Source organism: Lonchura striata, chromosome 9 (assembly GCF_046129695.1).
Source record: "Lonchura striata isolate bLonStr1 chromosome 9, bLonStr1.mat, whole genome shotgun sequence".
Taxonomy (NCBI): Eukaryota; Metazoa; Chordata; class Aves; order Passeriformes; family Estrildidae; genus Lonchura; species Lonchura striata.
The window spans coordinates 22,645,680-22,663,446 of NC_134611.1; the positions used below are offsets into that span (position 1 = coordinate 22,645,680).

At 37.7% G+C, this 17,767-nt stretch overlaps 1 protein-coding gene and 2 long non-coding RNA genes across 5 annotated transcripts in view; 1 reads left to right on the top strand and 2 right to left on the bottom strand.

Annotated features, from left to right (window-relative positions):
• LOC110467931 (uncharacterized) overlaps window positions 1–12,045 on the bottom strand; it is a 30,827-nt gene extending 18,782 nt beyond the window's left edge. Inside the window, exon 1 of the long non-coding RNA XR_002464943.3 lies at window positions 11,946–12,045. This is a non-coding gene — a long non-coding RNA (uncharacterized LOC110467931). The remainder of the gene's footprint in view (window positions 1–11,945) is intronic.
• Window positions 1–17,767, top strand: part of PALMD (palmdelphin) — a 47,048-nt gene that overhangs the window by 21,109 nt on the left and 8,172 nt on the right. The window contains exons 2-6 of one of the 2 annotated variants that reach the window (XM_021525350.3): window positions 299–337; window positions 1,273–1,318; window positions 6,447–6,527; window positions 11,966–12,096; window positions 17,229–17,343. In XM_021525350.3, coding sequence (XP_021381025.1) covers window positions 1,274–1,318; window positions 6,447–6,527; window positions 11,966–12,096; window positions 17,229–17,343 — 372 coding nt within the window. In that variant the 5' untranslated portion in view covers window positions 299–337; window position 1,273. The remainder of the gene's footprint in view (window positions 1–298; window positions 338–1,272; window positions 1,319–6,446; window positions 6,528–11,965; window positions 12,097–17,228; window positions 17,344–17,767) is intronic. The other variant, XM_021525339.3, reaches the window with a different exon arrangement.
• On the bottom strand, window positions 14,464–17,229 carry LOC110467926 (uncharacterized). 2 transcript variants are annotated; one of them, XR_004148606.2, is made up of 3 exons: window positions 17,140–17,229; window positions 15,675–15,814; window positions 14,464–14,653 (listed from the first exon to the last, which is right to left on the bottom strand). It is a non-coding gene; the product is annotated as an uncharacterized LOC110467926 (long non-coding RNA). The 2 variants fall into 2 exon arrangements; XR_002464942.2 differs by lacking the exon at window positions 14,464–14,653 and adding an exon at window positions 14,708–14,752.

Below are 17,767 nucleotides of genomic sequence, written 5' to 3' on the forward strand. Positions count from 1 at the left end.
GTAGCATCTTATAATTTGCTAATAATGAGCTTGATTTGCCATTAAACTTCAGGTCACTGTACCAACATGTAGAATAAACCCTGTCACCAAATCCTGCTGAGTTATGTCAGTGAGTTAGCAGGAAAAACCTAAACATGCTGACTGACTCTTCTGCTGGTGTCCTTACCAAGACTTAAGTTACATGATACTGAAGGTAACAAGGGGATTCCAGATTCATATTACACCTTTATGCTGTTTGATTTGCTTAGAATTCTTTCCGCAACTGGATTTTACTAAGGCAGTTCCACTTGTTCTGCAGGTTTCCTAGATTGATTTTGGATGGCTGACTCTCACTCAGGTAAATGGAAAGGTCAAAATGTTCACCCTCCCTAAAGGCACAGAATGCTGTTTTCAGCAGAAGTCTGCAGCAAGTCAACTGAATAAAAATCCAGCCTGAAAGCCACCAGCATTTTAGATTCATCTCGGTAACACTGCAGTGATGATCCTGAAATCCTTACTTAGACAAAGCTTCCCCTGAGTCCCAGATAGCTGACCAGTAATTGCACAGATTAACACTTGCATTTAATGAAAGACCTGACTGCTTAAAGTTTATCTTACTTCAGGTTAGCAGTTCTAAAAGTCTTCCAGCTATGAACACAGCTTTTCTAAAAAATTCATCTACAAAACTAATTGAAACAGCCGTCTAAAAACAACTCCATGCCATCTACAATGCTAATGTTGCAACAGTTTAAAACATACTGGAGAAATAATATCAATAATTTAAATAATAAGCTTTATTAGTTAAAATAAACTTAATACATATAAAATATTTTTTTATCACCAGAATCATAGAAAAAGAAAGGAAATATAAATAGAAACATAATAAAAATTTACTTCAACCATGGCCCTCTAAGAGTGTTTTGGGCATTTAACAGTTAAAGAAGCAGTGGCACGCTAACCGAGCACATTAAAACAAAGAGTTGGCAGCTCCTGAAGGAAAAGAGCTTGTGTTCCACTGTTCCAACTTGTCAGTCAACTCATGCCAGCACTCTCCCTGTCTGCCTCTTCTCCACACCCTCATTACATGTGTCTGTCTGGACTGATCTGCTCATCTGTTCAGGGACTCTTCTGACAAGTCAAAAATTCTGCCTCTCTCTGCTCTGGAATTGGATCAAATCACCTCAGATTTTTTTTTTTTTATTTTTTTTTTTCCTTTGGTAGCCCCACCAGGAGGTTTTTTGCTTATGGTCTCATTCTGTGTGCCTTCACTACTTGTCTGTTTTTGATTTGTAGAATGGAGGAAGCCGAATTGCTGAAAGAAAGATTCCAGGCCATAACAGTAAGTGCTTATGGTTCTAATTTGCTATTAAAAAAAAAAAAAAAAGGCTTAGAAGTAATATTAGTAATGAGCTGCTGTGTGTTTGCTGAATAATGATTTAGCTCAGGACAGAAAAGGAAAAGACTTTATATCTTTTTGAAATTGTTACTTAATAATTCTAGTTTATAAAGTATTACTTTAAGACAGCTGAGTTGACTGTACTGACTTTATTATGGGTTGTAGTGGTTGTATTGCACCTTAAAATTAAATTGAAAGCAGTGAAAGTATGTGTGCAAATCACTACTAGACAGCCTAAAACACACATTTACTGAATGTTTGCCTGAAGGTCAGAAGGCAGCTAGAGAATTCCAGAACAAATCAATTTTCACATTTCATAATGTGAGATTAGAAATTTTTCATTTGTACTGTGCAATAAAATGCAATAATTAGTAATGATCTGTCAAAAGTATTACTGTCAGAAAAGTAAAAAAGGACAAGCTTGGATTAAGCAAATTCCTACCTAACAGTTTTCAGAGGACAGACTCACTGAAGTTTATGCTGGAGACATTAGAAAACATTTTCAGTTTCTCTTCTAAAAGGAAATCTAAGTGATGATTTCTGGTGTGTAATGGGAACAACTAAACTATTTTTAAATTAATACAATCTGATGTTATAAAAATTGGCTGAAGCTAAATCTTCCTCTGATTTGATCTCCAACTGGACTTATTCAGTTACAAAAGACTTAAACGGAAACAAAATTTGGCCCTCTGAGATGAAAGGAAACCTCCAGAAGGATCACTCACTCTCTTAGTTAATAATAAATAATGGAAATAAAGGTATTTGTCACACTCCTAACATGACAGATTAGTTATGAAATACAACTAGAAGAATAAATCGTGGGCAGAATTTAAAAAATGTAGTATTGGAATTAAAATAAATGTAAGAAGGCATATCCGAAAATCTTTGGGAATCTAACAGGTTGGGTTTTAATTCAGTTGAGTTTTAATTATGGCACCTGATAAGAGCCAACAGGATCATTTATTGTATTTACTTGAGACTTGACACAAGACCACAATAAGGTATTTGAAATGTTTTAGAGGGTTTAGAGTACATTTGTTTGTTTAACTGCAGTGTTGCCTGAACCAGGGTCATAACCTGGACTTTGTCTCTAGTGCATGGACTCAAAAGATAACAGTTTTGGCACTCCATAGAAGCCCAGGCCTCACAATTTTTTATGTTCCCTGGGATCCAGGGGCAGGAATGGGGCAGCACTCTTGGCTGATCAGGACTCCTAAGAACATACTGAGGCTGGCATCCTCCAGCTGCAGCTTTGCTTCCAAACAAATACTGAAGCAGGTTTTTTTAAAAGAAACTGGGGCAGCTTCCAGTATCTTGCATTAGAAGAAATAGGAAACTGTATTTGGGTTCTGCCTGTCACTTCATTTATTACACTTGATGTGTAAAGGAGCAACGTGCTCCCTACTTTCATCAGTCCAGAGCATTCAGTTGGAACATGTGGAGTGTTCCAACTGCAGAAACGAAGTAGCCTGAATAAGGTGAAGTTATCAGCACTAACAACCTGCAGTAAGAGTTGGCCAGGGAAACAACACCCTGCAGTTACAATAGCAAGCTCCTCTGTGGCTCTGGGGAGGTTTGGCTTAAGTACCTGGGAATTTCAAGTGCTGCCTTCCAGATGTTTTGTGTACAGGACCTAACAGGGTAGCAAGGGGCACTCCAGCACTGCACTGAACCTTATTGGTGTCTGTTCTCTCCTTGACAGCAACACAACCAGTAGGAGTTTTCAAAGTGTTTTGCAAATCTTTTCTCCATATAGAAAACAAAAAGGAAAACATGATTATTGTTTGCATTCATGATGGTGTTGTTATTAAATGTTTTGATGCTCCCATGGCTCTGAAAAGGAAACTTTTTCCTTTGTTATGTAGTTATCACCTGCTGCTGATATATCTCGAATATAAAAGCAAAAAATAAAATGCCTTCATTTTGTTAGAGAGACGTTCATACCTTAAGATATGAAAGCTTTAATACTTTGGATGATTAATGGGTTTTAGTGTCTGGAAAATTACATGAAAATAAAAATATATTAGTTAAAACATTAGCTGCTCCATGGAATTTGACAGTATGTGGCATTTTGCCAGGGGACCAAGACCACCATGTTTGGCACCACTGTAGAAAAATGACACAAACTAATGGACTTGGCAGACAAGATATTTCACAAGATACTGCTCTGTGGATGCCATTGTCTTTCTTTCAGACAGATCCAGTCTAGAACACAATTAATTTCTGTGCACAAAAGTCAGGAAAGAGTCCCACATGTTTCAGTAGGAGTGAAAATTAATACCAAGTCTTACCTTGCACTGATGCACAGCAGAAAGGAATGGCTGAAGATGCTGCGTCATAAAAAGCAAATCCTGCTCACATTAACAAGAGCACAGTAAGAGAGGATTCAAGGACTTCTGCCAGCAACATGATCATCTGCAGGGTCAGGGCATGAAGTCTAATAGAATCAGGGCTCCTTTGGTTATCCAGGAGTAAACACTTATTCCATTAGATGTATAGTGAAAGCTTCATAAAGCAAGACATTATGTGCAGACAAAGCATAGCAGAATGCATGGTAGAAAGTGTTCTAACAGGTTTTTAAAGTTATTTTGGCACACAAGGTTCAAAAATATTCCTCATACTTCTTAGCTTCTGGAATTAGACTAAACTATATTGACAAAGAGCCTAGACATATAAAGGACAATCTATTTCAGCTGATTTAGTTTGGATAACTGTATAACGCATATTTAATACCTACCAGTGAAATTAAAGCATGCTAGAACACCAGAGTATACAAGAAGAAAAATTTCAGAGAAAAAACATTGGACATAAAAGAAATATGGACCTCTGAAAAAAAAAAAAAAACAGGCAAAATTTTCTTTACTGAATAGGTTCCTTACTATGCAGGCAGTTTAAAATGCACTAATTTATGCCTTTATACTCAGTTTTCTTAATGCACAGTAGTTTATATACAAATACTCATTTCAGACTGCCCAAAATCTTATTACATCTCCACTGGTACAAAAAGAATATTCAAATTGATTTAAAATATTTTTTAATAGTATAAAGCAAGTAAAAGTTCATTCTCTGGCTAAGAATCTTATCCAGAACTTAATTAAAGACAAAAAGAGTTTTCCTTAAGAATTGTAATAATCTGTAAACACAAGCTCTTCTCACACTGCTTGTCTAATGATGGGTTATTTAAAGGCCATTTATACCATGAGATCAGGAATACTTCCTGAGTAAGGAAAAGTCTGAAGATCAGAGACTAGATATTCTGTCTTCAAAATCAATCTCGCTAAGAAAAATCCAGCATAGCAGCTTTTGGATAAAGTCTCACACAAGGGTCATCGCAGAAAAATTACGTATTGTAGTGATCCTAAATCTGTAACTTTGTAAATTGTATGAAAGAGCATTGGCAAAACACAAAACCACTTCAGAGATAAAAATAGCATGTATTTTGGGAAAAGAGCCCCACCTGTTCTGTAGGGAGTATTAAAAAAGGCAGACTAACACCATCAAGGAAAAACTGTCAAGTGTTTATAAATAACTGCTATACTTTGCAGACTGCAAGAGATCAGGGACACTGATGTTCACCTAGGAATTCCCAGCATAGTATCAGGAGTGTGTGGCCAGCCTCTGCCCTGCCCCTGGTCCCCATAAAGCTTGTGGGGCTTCTTCCACTTCCTATCTATCCTTCAGAAAAGCATCCCCAGAACCTGTGGCCCCACTGCTAATTTCTCATTTCCAGTAACAGTGAAGTGATTCAGCCAAGCACACCACGGCTCTTCCTGTTTCCAAATCCCAGGTCCTAGGGAAATGGTGGAGAACAACTCCCAGCCTTATGTCCAGCACTTCTTACTGACTTTCTGCAGTCCTTACACACAGCTGTTTCCATAGGTGGGCTGAGAGGGTGAGGCTCTTCCTCTGTTTGTGAAAAAGTTAACCTCTTCCTAAACCTGAAAACAGGTCTGAAAACAGACTCCTTATTAAAAAGGCACCACTTTGTTAACAGAGTCAGGCTGTTCTAATTGAAAGGATAAAAGGATTAGCCTTCAAGCAATAAACATTTCTGCACAGCACAACAGAAGATACTTCCCCAAAATGTATCAAGAAACAAGCACAAATGTTTCTTGACTGGCATATGGCAAGGTGCCATGCCCAACAACAGAATTTTATAGCATTAAGGCTGACCAAGACAATAGCCTATTAATACATCTTATTAAAGTTACTTTCCTTTGGCATGATTTCTTTCCCCTGTCTGCTGAGGACAAAAGGTACTAAATCAGTGTTTGGCTTCACACAGAGGAGCCACAAGGTGACAGTGCTATCCAAAAACAGGAGAGGCTCAAGCATGGCCTGTGTTCAGACACTGTTCACCCATTTCCTTTTTTCTCTAATCTGTAATAAAAAGGATTAAGGCAACACTAGGATAGACCAGCACTACACATGGTTTATCCTTCTAAAGATCAGCAGCCACAAAAACAGCCTGAGCACAAGCAAAATTTTTAATTGAGAAAACAACATATATGAAGTATATTACAATCCTCTTTTCTCATCTTTACTATTATTTGTTTAACAAAATAAATTTCCAAGTCTTTGTTTATTCCTGGTTATTTCAGCTATTAGCCACAGAGTACATAAACTCAGTGATGGATTCACTGACAGCCCATTTCATGCTCAGTGTAGACCATGCAGACTCTTTCCTCTTCTAAAGGTTGTATGGGCTGCCTTAGGAATTTTGGTCAGGACCCATTTTTAGTCTTACTCTGCACATACAATTTTGCTCAACTGTAATTTCTTCCTGGCTTTGCCCCCTACCTTTGCCAGGATTAAATTTTTATTTTGCATCATCCCTCCTTTGTGGCTATTAACACATTTAAGTGTATTCTGGAGAAAGAGCAGTAGAAATCATACCTGTGTAGGATCAAGTTATTGCTGCAAAGAATTATGCACTGCCTGAACATCACATGAGTTTTATAATAAGGCATTATTTGCATGGATTGATTTCACCCTACTGAACAACACTTAGATAATAATTTTATTAACAAGTAATTTCTCTAAACAAAGTTTTATTGTTCCTAATTTGTAGGACAAAAGAAAACTGCAAGAAGAAATTACACAGAAACGTCTAAAAGTAGAAGAGGAAAAAATGAAACACCAACATTTAAAGGTAAGTAAAGTGTTAGATTTATGTAACTTAAGATGGCCTCAAGTCATACAGCATAAATAAAGGTTGGGGATGTTGGAATGCAAATCTTCATGCATTTAAGTCGTGCTTTTACTGTCAAATTTTCATAGCTTTGTGGAGTCCTGCCAGGACTCCATTTGACTTTAATAAGCATCACTCTTTGAAAAAAATTACACTGGGGAGCTAATGTTACTTGATCACTTACAAGACATAAAATGAGATCATAACCAGGAAAAACTCACAGATGAAAATTAAGCTTCGTATTTCAGACTGGGTGTGTTCACTCCCCAGTCCCACAACAGCAACCCCACTTGGTACAGGATGCAGCAAAATAAAGAGGTCTAATTGCATTTTTTCCTAGAAAAAAAAATCCAACCTAATTATTTGGCTGTAGGCTTTTGTTAGCTTCTTTAATTATTCTTTAGTAAAATAATGCCGTTTCTTTGTATATTCAAAAACAAAGTATAAATGCTAAAAATATTGTTCTCAAATATGGCCTAGTAAACTGAGGATTACAAATTCCAAAGGTATAAGAAACCTAAAGATCCACCTCTGTAGAGAACTGAAATTACAATAATCTCTACGCAACACCACTATTCTTAAAACATTTATAGCAGTTTGGCAGTCCATGTAATTTAGAGAGATAAGACAAAATCTGTACTTCTAGAAATATGCAAGACTTGGTATCTTACATACTCTTCTCATTATCTGAGCAGACAGTCTCAAGAAAGATATATTGACTCTAACACCAGGAGCGTGGCACGTCTCCTCTGGCAAATGTGAGAAGCATACTTAAAACAGACTCCTCTTCAAAACAGATACCAGATCCTGAGTTTCATCCACCCTCTTCTTTTGTGTCAAGCCAAAAAAATGAAAAGTCATGATCAACTAGTTCACTGGGCCAGGCAAGCCAACACAGCCATGCCCAGGTTTTATTGGAAGATAGTTAGTCCAAGGACAGGCTTGGCCCTTTGTGGAACATCTTGTCTAAAAGGGAGGAAAATATCTTTTGCAAGTCCTGTAACCTTTGAGTAGCAAACATGTGACCCCCTCCATCATGGTACATGGCTACATTGAGTACTGAAAGTTATATTTCAAGTTTCCATGTCTATAAATCTAGATGACTCTTTTGCCCTTCTTTACAGGGAGATAAACTGATCTGTTGTAGACAACCAGCTAATCCTCACTACTGCTGTGTGCAGACAGAGCCCTAGGGCAGTTTCCTTACAGACTTAGTACATGCTCATAGCCAAAATTGATAGGCTCAGAGGAGTTTTAGAAGTTAGGAAAGCAAAAACCAACCTTGAGTTTATTCTGAAGAAACTGTATGGAGTTTTTAGAGAGGCTAAAACACTCCTGGAAAAGTACTACTGAAATGGTTTTACTCTGGAAGAGAACAGAGGATTTCTCTGCCTGTTGTATAAGAAATCATACAGAGATGATACAGAAAAGCTTTTAAATTAAATCAGTCCTATTGCATACACAAAGCAAAGTAAGGATCTGTTGAGGAAATTATTCACTTGGAAAAGAAGAATCAAGCATACATTTAAAGATATACTTTAAATATATACTTACATACACATGTATGCTGTATAAATACGTACATATCATTAGTTATTTGGAGCACACAAAATGTAGACTACTTTTTCCAGCTCAGGAATAAGACAGGCACCTAATATCAAACATATCAGTACATGAACATCTTTTGCTTTATACCCCAGAAGTTTTGTCCTGTAATGAACATTCTTGCTTCAGACTACTTCAGGTATTTCAATGGAGACAAACAACAAAAGGATCCAGTGCATGCATTGCTTTAAAACAGATTTAGACTTCTAAAACATTTCAACACTGCAGCAAATTTTATTAAGGGGTCATTTCCCTAGCGATTCAGCCTGATTCCACCCATTTATACAAATACCATTGTATGCATGGTGAAATCCAGTGCTCCATGATCTATTAACACAACTCACACCTGTCCCCTAGGAGACTATTGCAGGTTAGTAAATCTCACTGCCAGAGATGTTCTTGTTAGATGGATAGCACTATCCTGTTCCTCATTTTGTCCTTCCTATTTATAACCCTTAGCAACAGGTTTATCAAAAGGTTGTTGGTTTGTTTTTTAATTGGAGCTTTTCTTTGGTATGTTTGTTTTTGTTGCCTAAAAAAAGGAAGGTTTAGCTTCCTTTTTGCAAATAGGAATCCCTGCTCTGGCTTCCCAATTACTTTGTTTGCTGCCCCCAAGTAAATTTCTTACTAGAAATACATGAGGCATCATGAAAGATCTTTGTTATTTGGTAGAAGTGGAGAAGGAACATTTATTCCATACATGTGCACTTCTCTCAAAAGAAGTGGAGGGCATGCAAGAAAATACTCTTGTCTGGACAGGACTTCACAGAACTGCAAGGGGTACTGGGGCCTTCTAGTGTGACTATAGAAGTAATTTTATCCAGTATTTCTAGATGCACCAACAACTAATCCTCCTTTCCCCCTGGAGTCCTTCTCATTGAAGCAACAAGGGAAAGGACTAGACAGAATTGTTTGAAAAGTGCAGTCAGTTCTGATTTGCATGTACTAAGAGCTTCCACAGTTTATTAATTTTCAGGCTTCTGACATGCCTGAATTCCATTAGTGCTACCTTGTAGGTGCTCATCACACACCTCCTCCTTCCAGTAGTTAATAGTGTTGAACTATTTTTTTTTTTTTTTTTTTGGAAAAAAAAGTGAAAATTATTTGTGCCTTCCCCAAAATGTTGTAAGGTAAACTGCCATACTCCTGGGAGAGCAAGTCCCACAAACTCAAAACACCTTTGCTTTCCAGTGAAGAATGAATCTCTCAATGCTACTCCAGCCTTTTTAAGGATGGCAGTGGAATTATACCTGGAGCACACACTGTAAATTATTCACAGAAGCTGCAGGATATTGTCATGGTACTTTTGATGTGACCATGAACCACAAAACAAAGTGATTACTTTCCAGCACTCTCGCCCTTCCCAGGTTTTTATCACATCACAGTGGACAAGTATCCCTGTGCTTCAAAACATGGAGCCTAATGCAAAATGAAAGTGTTTTCATGCCGGTGCTGTAACACATGCACAACCTGGTTCTGAGTTAGAGACACTTGGTCACGGAAGGAAATGTTAGACAGCAGAAAAAAAAACCTGTCAGGCCCAAAACAGCTGCTCCTGCACAGCCTTGTGCTGCTGCCTGGATGGAGCAGACCTGAAACCATCTTTTATTAAAATGTTGTTTCCAAATGACACAATGTGTCATCCTTTCAAAATTGGCTAATCAAATGAAAAAGATTACATGGCATTTAGCTGGGAGTAGCAGCAAACTGCTCTAGAAACATGCAAAAATAACACTATTGTGTTATGCTTGTATTTAGGGAGTTTGTTTTCTTGAACCTAACCTTATACAGACAGAAGCTTTTATTGATTTCCATACATGATATTGGTTTCTGAAGTCTGTAGTGCCAGCCCCACTTGAAACCTTACAAGGAATTACCAATTTATTTTTGGAGACTAACAATGTTCCAGCCAAGATGAAAGCCTCACTTTTCTAGAGGCCCTACTCATTAAAATCCAAACAGCTCGATAGAAAAAGGTATTAACAACTATATGCCCTCCAGCTTGAGAATACACTGTCTTGTGATCTGTAAGAGTTGTGCTAACATCAGGCTACCTGCCTCTACCAGATACTGTAAAAAATATCCTCTTACAATCTGCATTTGTTTCATTAAAGCCTAGAACACAACTACCAGGAAGTGCTGCAAAGTAATTCTACAGACAGAGTCAAGGCTCAGGAGATCAGTTTTGAGCAACCTGTGTTTACCAAGATTTCCTAGCATCCAGTGTTGACAGAGACAGAATACTGTCCTGCAGGTGAAGGCAACTGTAAACATTGCTCTTACATCCCACAAATAAAAAAAATTAAAAGCACCATGGAGTGCACAGACTTCTCACCCAGCCTGTTTTAGACACGCTTTCTATGACATTATATGTCAAGTGGAAAATTGCTTTTGACTGCAATAAGGTCCTACACATATATTCCTCTGCCAGTTGGGCCTCAGTAATAGCCTCATGGAAAGTACACAATAAATAGAAAAGTGCAGGAAGCAGCAGCTGAAGTGACTCAATACAGGATGCAGGCAGAGATTCCAACAGGCCCTGCAAGCAGCAACTGAGGTTAAGGCAGCAGTGCTGGGCACACTCTGCCTCAAGCAGCAGTAGTCAAAATTCGATGTAATCTGCATCCACATCCTGTAATTAACAAAACTGTATGGGGGGAGAAAACCAAAAACTTAATATGGAAATTAGACAGCTCAAGGAATCTAAATTATAACTGGGACATTCATGGTTAATTAAAGACTTTATATGTGTGCTCCTTTTTTGCCTGTTGAAAGAGTATTTCTAAAGAGTCCCAGCTCCTTCCCCAAGGCAGCAACTGCATTTATGCCCCTGAGTTAGATTGAAAGGAGTGAAAAGAGTGCAAGAAAGTTGGCATGGTTTACAAGTTTCAGCCTGCAAATATGAATTTATCTCCAAGAACATTTTTTATTTTACCAGGAGTATTTTTGAGCTCTGATGACTTTCAGGTACCACCTTTCCTAGTGTAAAGCAGCTGTAGGAAGCAATCAATGGATACAATGGTATTTTTCAGAATTTGAAACACAGCTGAGAGAGATACACTTACCTGTGCACATACAATACACCCATTTGTAAGCCACCACTGCACAGAAAGAACTCCACAGGTACTAACCAGGTCAGGACCTAAATACCTAAGCTCTGGATTTCCCCTGCAACAGCAGCTCTAAATACACAGCAGATCTGCTGAGACACTAACCAGGCACCAGTTGTCCATGCTCCACCTTTCCACTGCCCCTCTTACCCCACACATCTTCACCAGCTGAAATGTGAGTTCACTAACATAAGTACACAAGATCCTTTTAACTTCCAGGGGTAGCATTGCATCACTAACTCCCTAGAGATCTCTTACTCCCATACAATCTTATTTACAGAAACTTATCTTTTATACCTCCTTCCAGAAGCTATGCAATGCCAGAAATTAGGACCATTGAAATAAAACTGTTGTGCTTCTGACTAGAGCCTTTTACATGAGTCTGTTGTATGTATGGTTGTACAACTGGTTTGCTTTATTGAAAACACACAAACCACTGGATCCACTTACCCATATTAATCTGTTATAGCAGCTGACATACTCTACATTTTTGTTAGATGAACTAATAACATGGGACATTGTTCCTAAAGACTTTGCTTTTAAGTCAATCTCAAAACACAAAAGTTTAGTATGTTGGATAGATCACAATGCTGTGGATCACATCTGTGGCATCAAGACAAATACAGCAAATGGTTAAATAGCCTAACTTCCAGCATTCACTTACTTGTCTATTTTCCCCATCAGAAAAAGGCCTTGCGAGAAAAATGGCTCTTGGACGGCTTCAGTTCCATGACTCCAAAAGAAGAAGAAGAAATGCAAAAGCAGAATCAGGAGGACCAACAACGGACTCATGAGCTGGAACTAGACATTTTCAGGTAGGGAAGTACCCCTGCCCTTGTGACTGGGTTAAAATGGTCTTCTCTTACAAGTCCTACCTTATTTTGTAAAAGATGAAAGTATCAACAAGTGCTAAACACATGCAGAGTAAAGCAATTCTTGTCATGTTTTCTAGTCAGTCAGAATTAGAGAATACAGAATACAATTTTCCATACTGTAAATTGTCACAAACTGCACAATAACTATATTGCAGAGTATCTGTTTCTCTAATTCCAGATATTCTTTCCATGCTGTATTCAGTAGTTGTAAGCCCCAACATATGGGGATTGCTCTAAGATAGCAACTGTTGAATCAGAACTTCAAACTAACAATAAATTTTCAAAGTTCTCAAGTTTCATTAGGCCCTGGCATAGCCTTTAATATCTGACTTCCACAATAACAGCCCTTCAGAAGTGTATATGCTCCCTAACCCCATTAGTAACACTTATCCTCAGTTTTCTATGTGCTCTGTACTCTGCCAGAGTCCCAGGACTTTGCTATAGCAAAGTCCTTTTTTTACCTTTCAGTAGAGATGTTTCTACAAATCTCATCACCTAGTGCTTCCTTATCACACAGGACTAACATTTAACTGCAGAGACAGTCTCATGAAGGACTCTTATTTACCATGGACAGGGTTCCATGAGTTAGCTCCTTTCCTGGGTCCAGGCATACTGACTGGTACTATCCTTTAGCACCCACAGAAAAGATGAAATGTTCCAGTTCCTTTAGATTCTGGAAAGTTTAATCATCCTTTTTCAAGGCTTCTTCCTCTATTTCAATTCAATAGCATTTTCCTTTCTACTTTGCTTACACTGCTCTCCTACACACACTCTATTGGCAAAGCTGTCACCCAGATTACCTTCTTCAGTGATCTCCCATCCTCTTCCCTCCATCTCTGACACAGATAATATTTCTCTTGGCTGACAGGTAGCAGCCTTGTGCTAGTTTGTCCTATAATTATGCTGACTTCTTGCTCAAAAGCACTTTTTCTCTGCAGAACATCTTCTTACACATCTCTGTAGGATTCATTGTTGCAGTGGTAGGAGGTAGACAGCAAGCCCTGAAAATATCCCAGGAGGATGTCATTTTGAAGGCATGCAAGAGGGGCCTGTAAGACACCGAGTACCAGAATAGAACAGCATCTAGGGCTAGAATAGGCTAAGAAGCAACAAGAAAATGGTGCTGAGCAAGCATTTCCCCATCAGACCACTGGAAGTTCAGACCTTCTCTAAGCAGTGAGAGGAAAGATTAGATTCAAAGTCCTGTTGACCATGAGCAAAGCTTTACCTAAGAATTTAGGCAGGTTTATTCACATGTCTTTTGCTATAAATTAAATTTCCTACCACTCCCTAATAGCTGTTTAGCAAGGACATCTAGAAAAAACATCACATTGCCTTCCAAATAGCATTACAACTTGTTTATACACACCCAGGCCAGTTTCAAACGAGCCAGCAGTGATACAGAAACCTAGGAATAAAGTCCACTAATAAATATAAACTATGCATCATACAGTCTTTTTTGCTTTTGCTACACCACAGTTATCACCAAAGCTAACAAAAGCCTGTCTGACCTTTGACCTGCCCTGTAAATCAAACATTGCCAAACTGATCATGTAGACACATCATACAGTAGAAATAAACTGAAAGGCTCAGTAGAATTCTTTCTTCTAAGCATCTGACTATTAAAACTCACTTGATTTGGAGATATTCAGTTCACTCTGTTGATTATTCTCTGTATGTTTTGTCTTCAGATAAAAAAAAATTATTAATTACTTTAAAGACTTTTTGATTACCCTTATACAAGTATTTTTTTCTTTTTCTTTCTGCGGAGACAACAATTGCAATTACTGGCAGTTTATTTACAGAAGTGGCATGACATTGCCATCATCTTCCTAAATGGGATCTCTGCTTTGAAACATTCCTGAATGTCAAATTGAGCTGATGTATGTCTGCTAATCAGTTCAGATTTGAGCATTTTTTTAATAAAAGGGAGAAGTTCCATTCTTTGTATCAATGGCAAACCAGTGAGTAGCAAGCAGCCTGAGCCACCTTGGAGACAAATGGCTGAATGCTTTGGTTACAGACAGAAATAGCATTTATGTTATCTGTCCTATTTATCCTCTGTACAAGTTGGAAGCTTCAGTGAACCAAGAGAGCACATCCTCGGTCAGGGTACAAGCTGAATCAAGAGTCCTGTTTTCTCACTTAATCTTCAGCTAATAACACTCATTCTTGATGGAATTAGTTGCTAAACAACATATTTAAAAATGCAAAATAATGAAGGTCTAGTCAATTGCTTATAATGTGAGGCATGAAAGCAGACTCAAGGCTATACTACAGAGCTGCTAAAGCATTTGACTCCCCTCAAAACATGTGACAGCTTGCTAAGCCATCTTTTCTCCTCAGTCTAGAATTTTTCACAGTGGTATCGTCATATCTGCTTTTCATTCTCAAGCCATTTTTTTTAATGGGGTGGCAGTGATGTCAACTCCAGCAGATCAGCTGGTAGCCAGCAGCATCCAGGAAATCTCCATAGATTTTCTTAATTCAGCTGCCACTTTGGCAGAGAAACCTTTCAATTAGTGTCTTGACTTCTAAGGTTTCTTCTCTCATCGACACCTCTGTACTACTTATTTCCCCTCTCAAATATTCAGTGCTACTTGAAAAGAGAACAAATATTCAAAGGATTGATTTAATATATACTTCAATTTCTTGCCTAAAAAGGCAGTGCTGTACAAAAGGTAGCTTCATATAATTGCTAGAATAGTTGTTAAACCCTTTCAAGACAAACTGTGATAGATATAACTTCATAAAAATGTGACTGACTTAGAAGTTTCTAAACATTTAAACACATCAGAAAGATCCTGGCCTAACTTTTCAACCACATGATGTTATAAGGGCTTCAGTTTCTTTGAACTATACAAATTGCATCTCTTAGAATTTTTCTTTCCACAAATTCCAGAGTGCACACTCACAATACTCTGAAATTGAACCATAAAATCTGGTTTTGCAAGTATAAGTGCAAAAGAGGTACTTAGATGCAATTCCCATTACATGGATATGTGAATTTCTCTCTAAACCCACTGAGTATTGAATCAGGTCTCTTAATTACCATACAAAGTGGGTGTTGGTATGGCTGAAAGAGCATATGTAAACTGCAATTTGTTTCTTGATCACCTAGGTAAATACACAGTTTATTATCATTGATTTATTAGGGGTTGTGTTTTCTCTTTTTTCCCACCTCCCTTTTTTCAAGTATCTCCAAGATTTTTCTTCCTCTTCTTACACCTGTGTGTCTAGGAGTGTTTAGAGCCAGGACTGAAATAAATCCACAGTATAAGTTAATGATTTTTCAGCTCATTATGCTTTTGTGAGTTTTTAATGATTTTCAAATTATGAGAATATTGTGATCAAGATCTAAAAATAAACATATCAATAAAAAATCTCAACATATTAAACAAAGACTGTTTCATTAGAAGTATAAAAATATGGCACATGGTTATTACTTTCTTTTATAGCATCCAAAAATATTCATCTCTCTTGTAAATTTTTTTAAATTTTAGCACTGTAATCAGTACCTTTGATCAGGGTTCTAAGGCCATCTTGCAGAGCTCAGGTCCAAAGTGTGAGCAGATTTAAATATATTTTTTTTAGCTTTTACTTTCATCCTGAAGAGGGGTTCCCTTCCCCCCGGTATCTGCTCCAAGGTCCGTGATACCTTTGTACATCAAAAAAGAGATGTTGTCACCAACAGATAAAAGTCCACATAGCACCCTGTTAGTGCAGCTCCAAATATCTGAGTTTAAATAGGCAACAGCCATAATGTAATTCAGATTCCTCAGCCACACAGAAGGAAATCAATAATGCTAATCTGAACACCTGCATGCAGCTTTTCTGATTACTTTTAAGGGATGGCAGACTTTAATCATTCATGTGACTTTGTGTATAATATTGTGAATCCTAGCACACAGTAAAATCAAAAACAAAAAACCAACACTTCTTCCCATGGGGTTATAGGCCAACACTTCTATAACCCTGTAATGTAACTTGGTCTCAGATCAGCTAGTTGTAATTATTCTGACTGCTCTCAGCAAAAGGTGGTATCAGTTGCCTTAGGTCTACACTCATTGATTTCCAGCATGGATTAAAAAAAAAATGATAGAAGACATATTTCACTTAAATATGGAAGCCCTTAAATTTCCTTTTTTTTTTTTTTTATTCCTTAAAGTTAAAAGAAGTTCTTTTAAAAAGAACCAAGAGACGAAAGTTATACAGCATTAACCTATAACATAAGGCATTCAGTTCAAGTCCCACTTCAGAGTTAAATCTGGAGTTGGATTATAGATCTTCACGGAAAATTGGTTTCCCAACTACTCAGCTAATAAGGCAAATTCCATCTCAAACCCAACAAATATGCACTTATGCAGAAAAAAGGAGTCTTGATTAGAAGGAATAAAAAATAGGAAACAGGCCACCTGCTTAAGTCACTGCCTTACTCAAGGGAGAAAAATTGACCAAGATACTTTAACATTGTGCTTTATATCCAGACAACCAGGAATAGCTTTATCCTTCTCTGACACAGACATTCAATTTTTTATCTTGGACCTTTCTGTCTAGAAGTGTTTGTCATACACTAAGAAAATAAAAACTCTGATCAGGAAAAAAGATACCTTAATTATTGTACTCAGATTTAATATGTAAGAACCACACAACATAGACTTAACACATAAGAAGAGCAGGGAAGGGAGCTGTTACATACAAACCTCCAGCAAGTGCCAATAGCCCAAAAGAAGTTTTTACTTCTGAGCCTCAGTATTCCTTTTACATAACAATAAAGGTTTTAAAAATAAAAAAGCTAACCCATCAGCCAAGTCCTAACTGGCAAAATAGTTCATGTTTAAATGTGGATGGCTGTTTGTTGTTGGGTTTGGGTTTTTTTCTTTTTAATTAAAAATACTATTTCACAACTTTTTTCCCAATGCGTATGAAACCATAAGTTGATTTCATATAAGAGCAAAGTTTGTCAAGGTAAGTAGCTCTTACCATCCCTACTAATGTCCATATTCCCAATGCATCAACTCCACAGTGTTGTTCTCTGCCTGGTATTAAATCAAATGCAACTGTGATTGCAGACTGGAGAAGGAAATTGAGGCTCTGGAAAGACAAGAAATGGAAGTCTCAGCTAAGGAAGAAGCAATTTTAAAGAAACTGAAGTCTGTTGAGAAAACAACAGAAGACATAATAAAGGTTAGTGCTATATTATTCTAGAAATAGAATTTATTACTCAATCATCATCATATCCAGGGAAAGGAGAACTAGCTGGATCCCATGAGTGGTCATGAGCTTTTGTCTGAAGTGACAACAGTTCAACCACAAGAGGGATCAAGATGTTACATTGTTTAAGTGCCCATATGTCTTCCATTTGCTTATTTATGGGGGTGGGGGAGCAATTCCTGTCTTTACTCATCTCTAAAAACAGCACTGCCACTGACACCCAGCAACTTTGCATCTCAGCCAGAGACAGACACACCAGGTACAGACCAGGTAGAGAAGCTGATCTCTTTATGCTAGTTCTGGTGACGTGCCCAGCTAAACTGCATCATGTCCTCCACCAAGTCCCTGACAGAGATTATGATGCATCCTAATGTTATCAACCATAACTCTTTGTCAA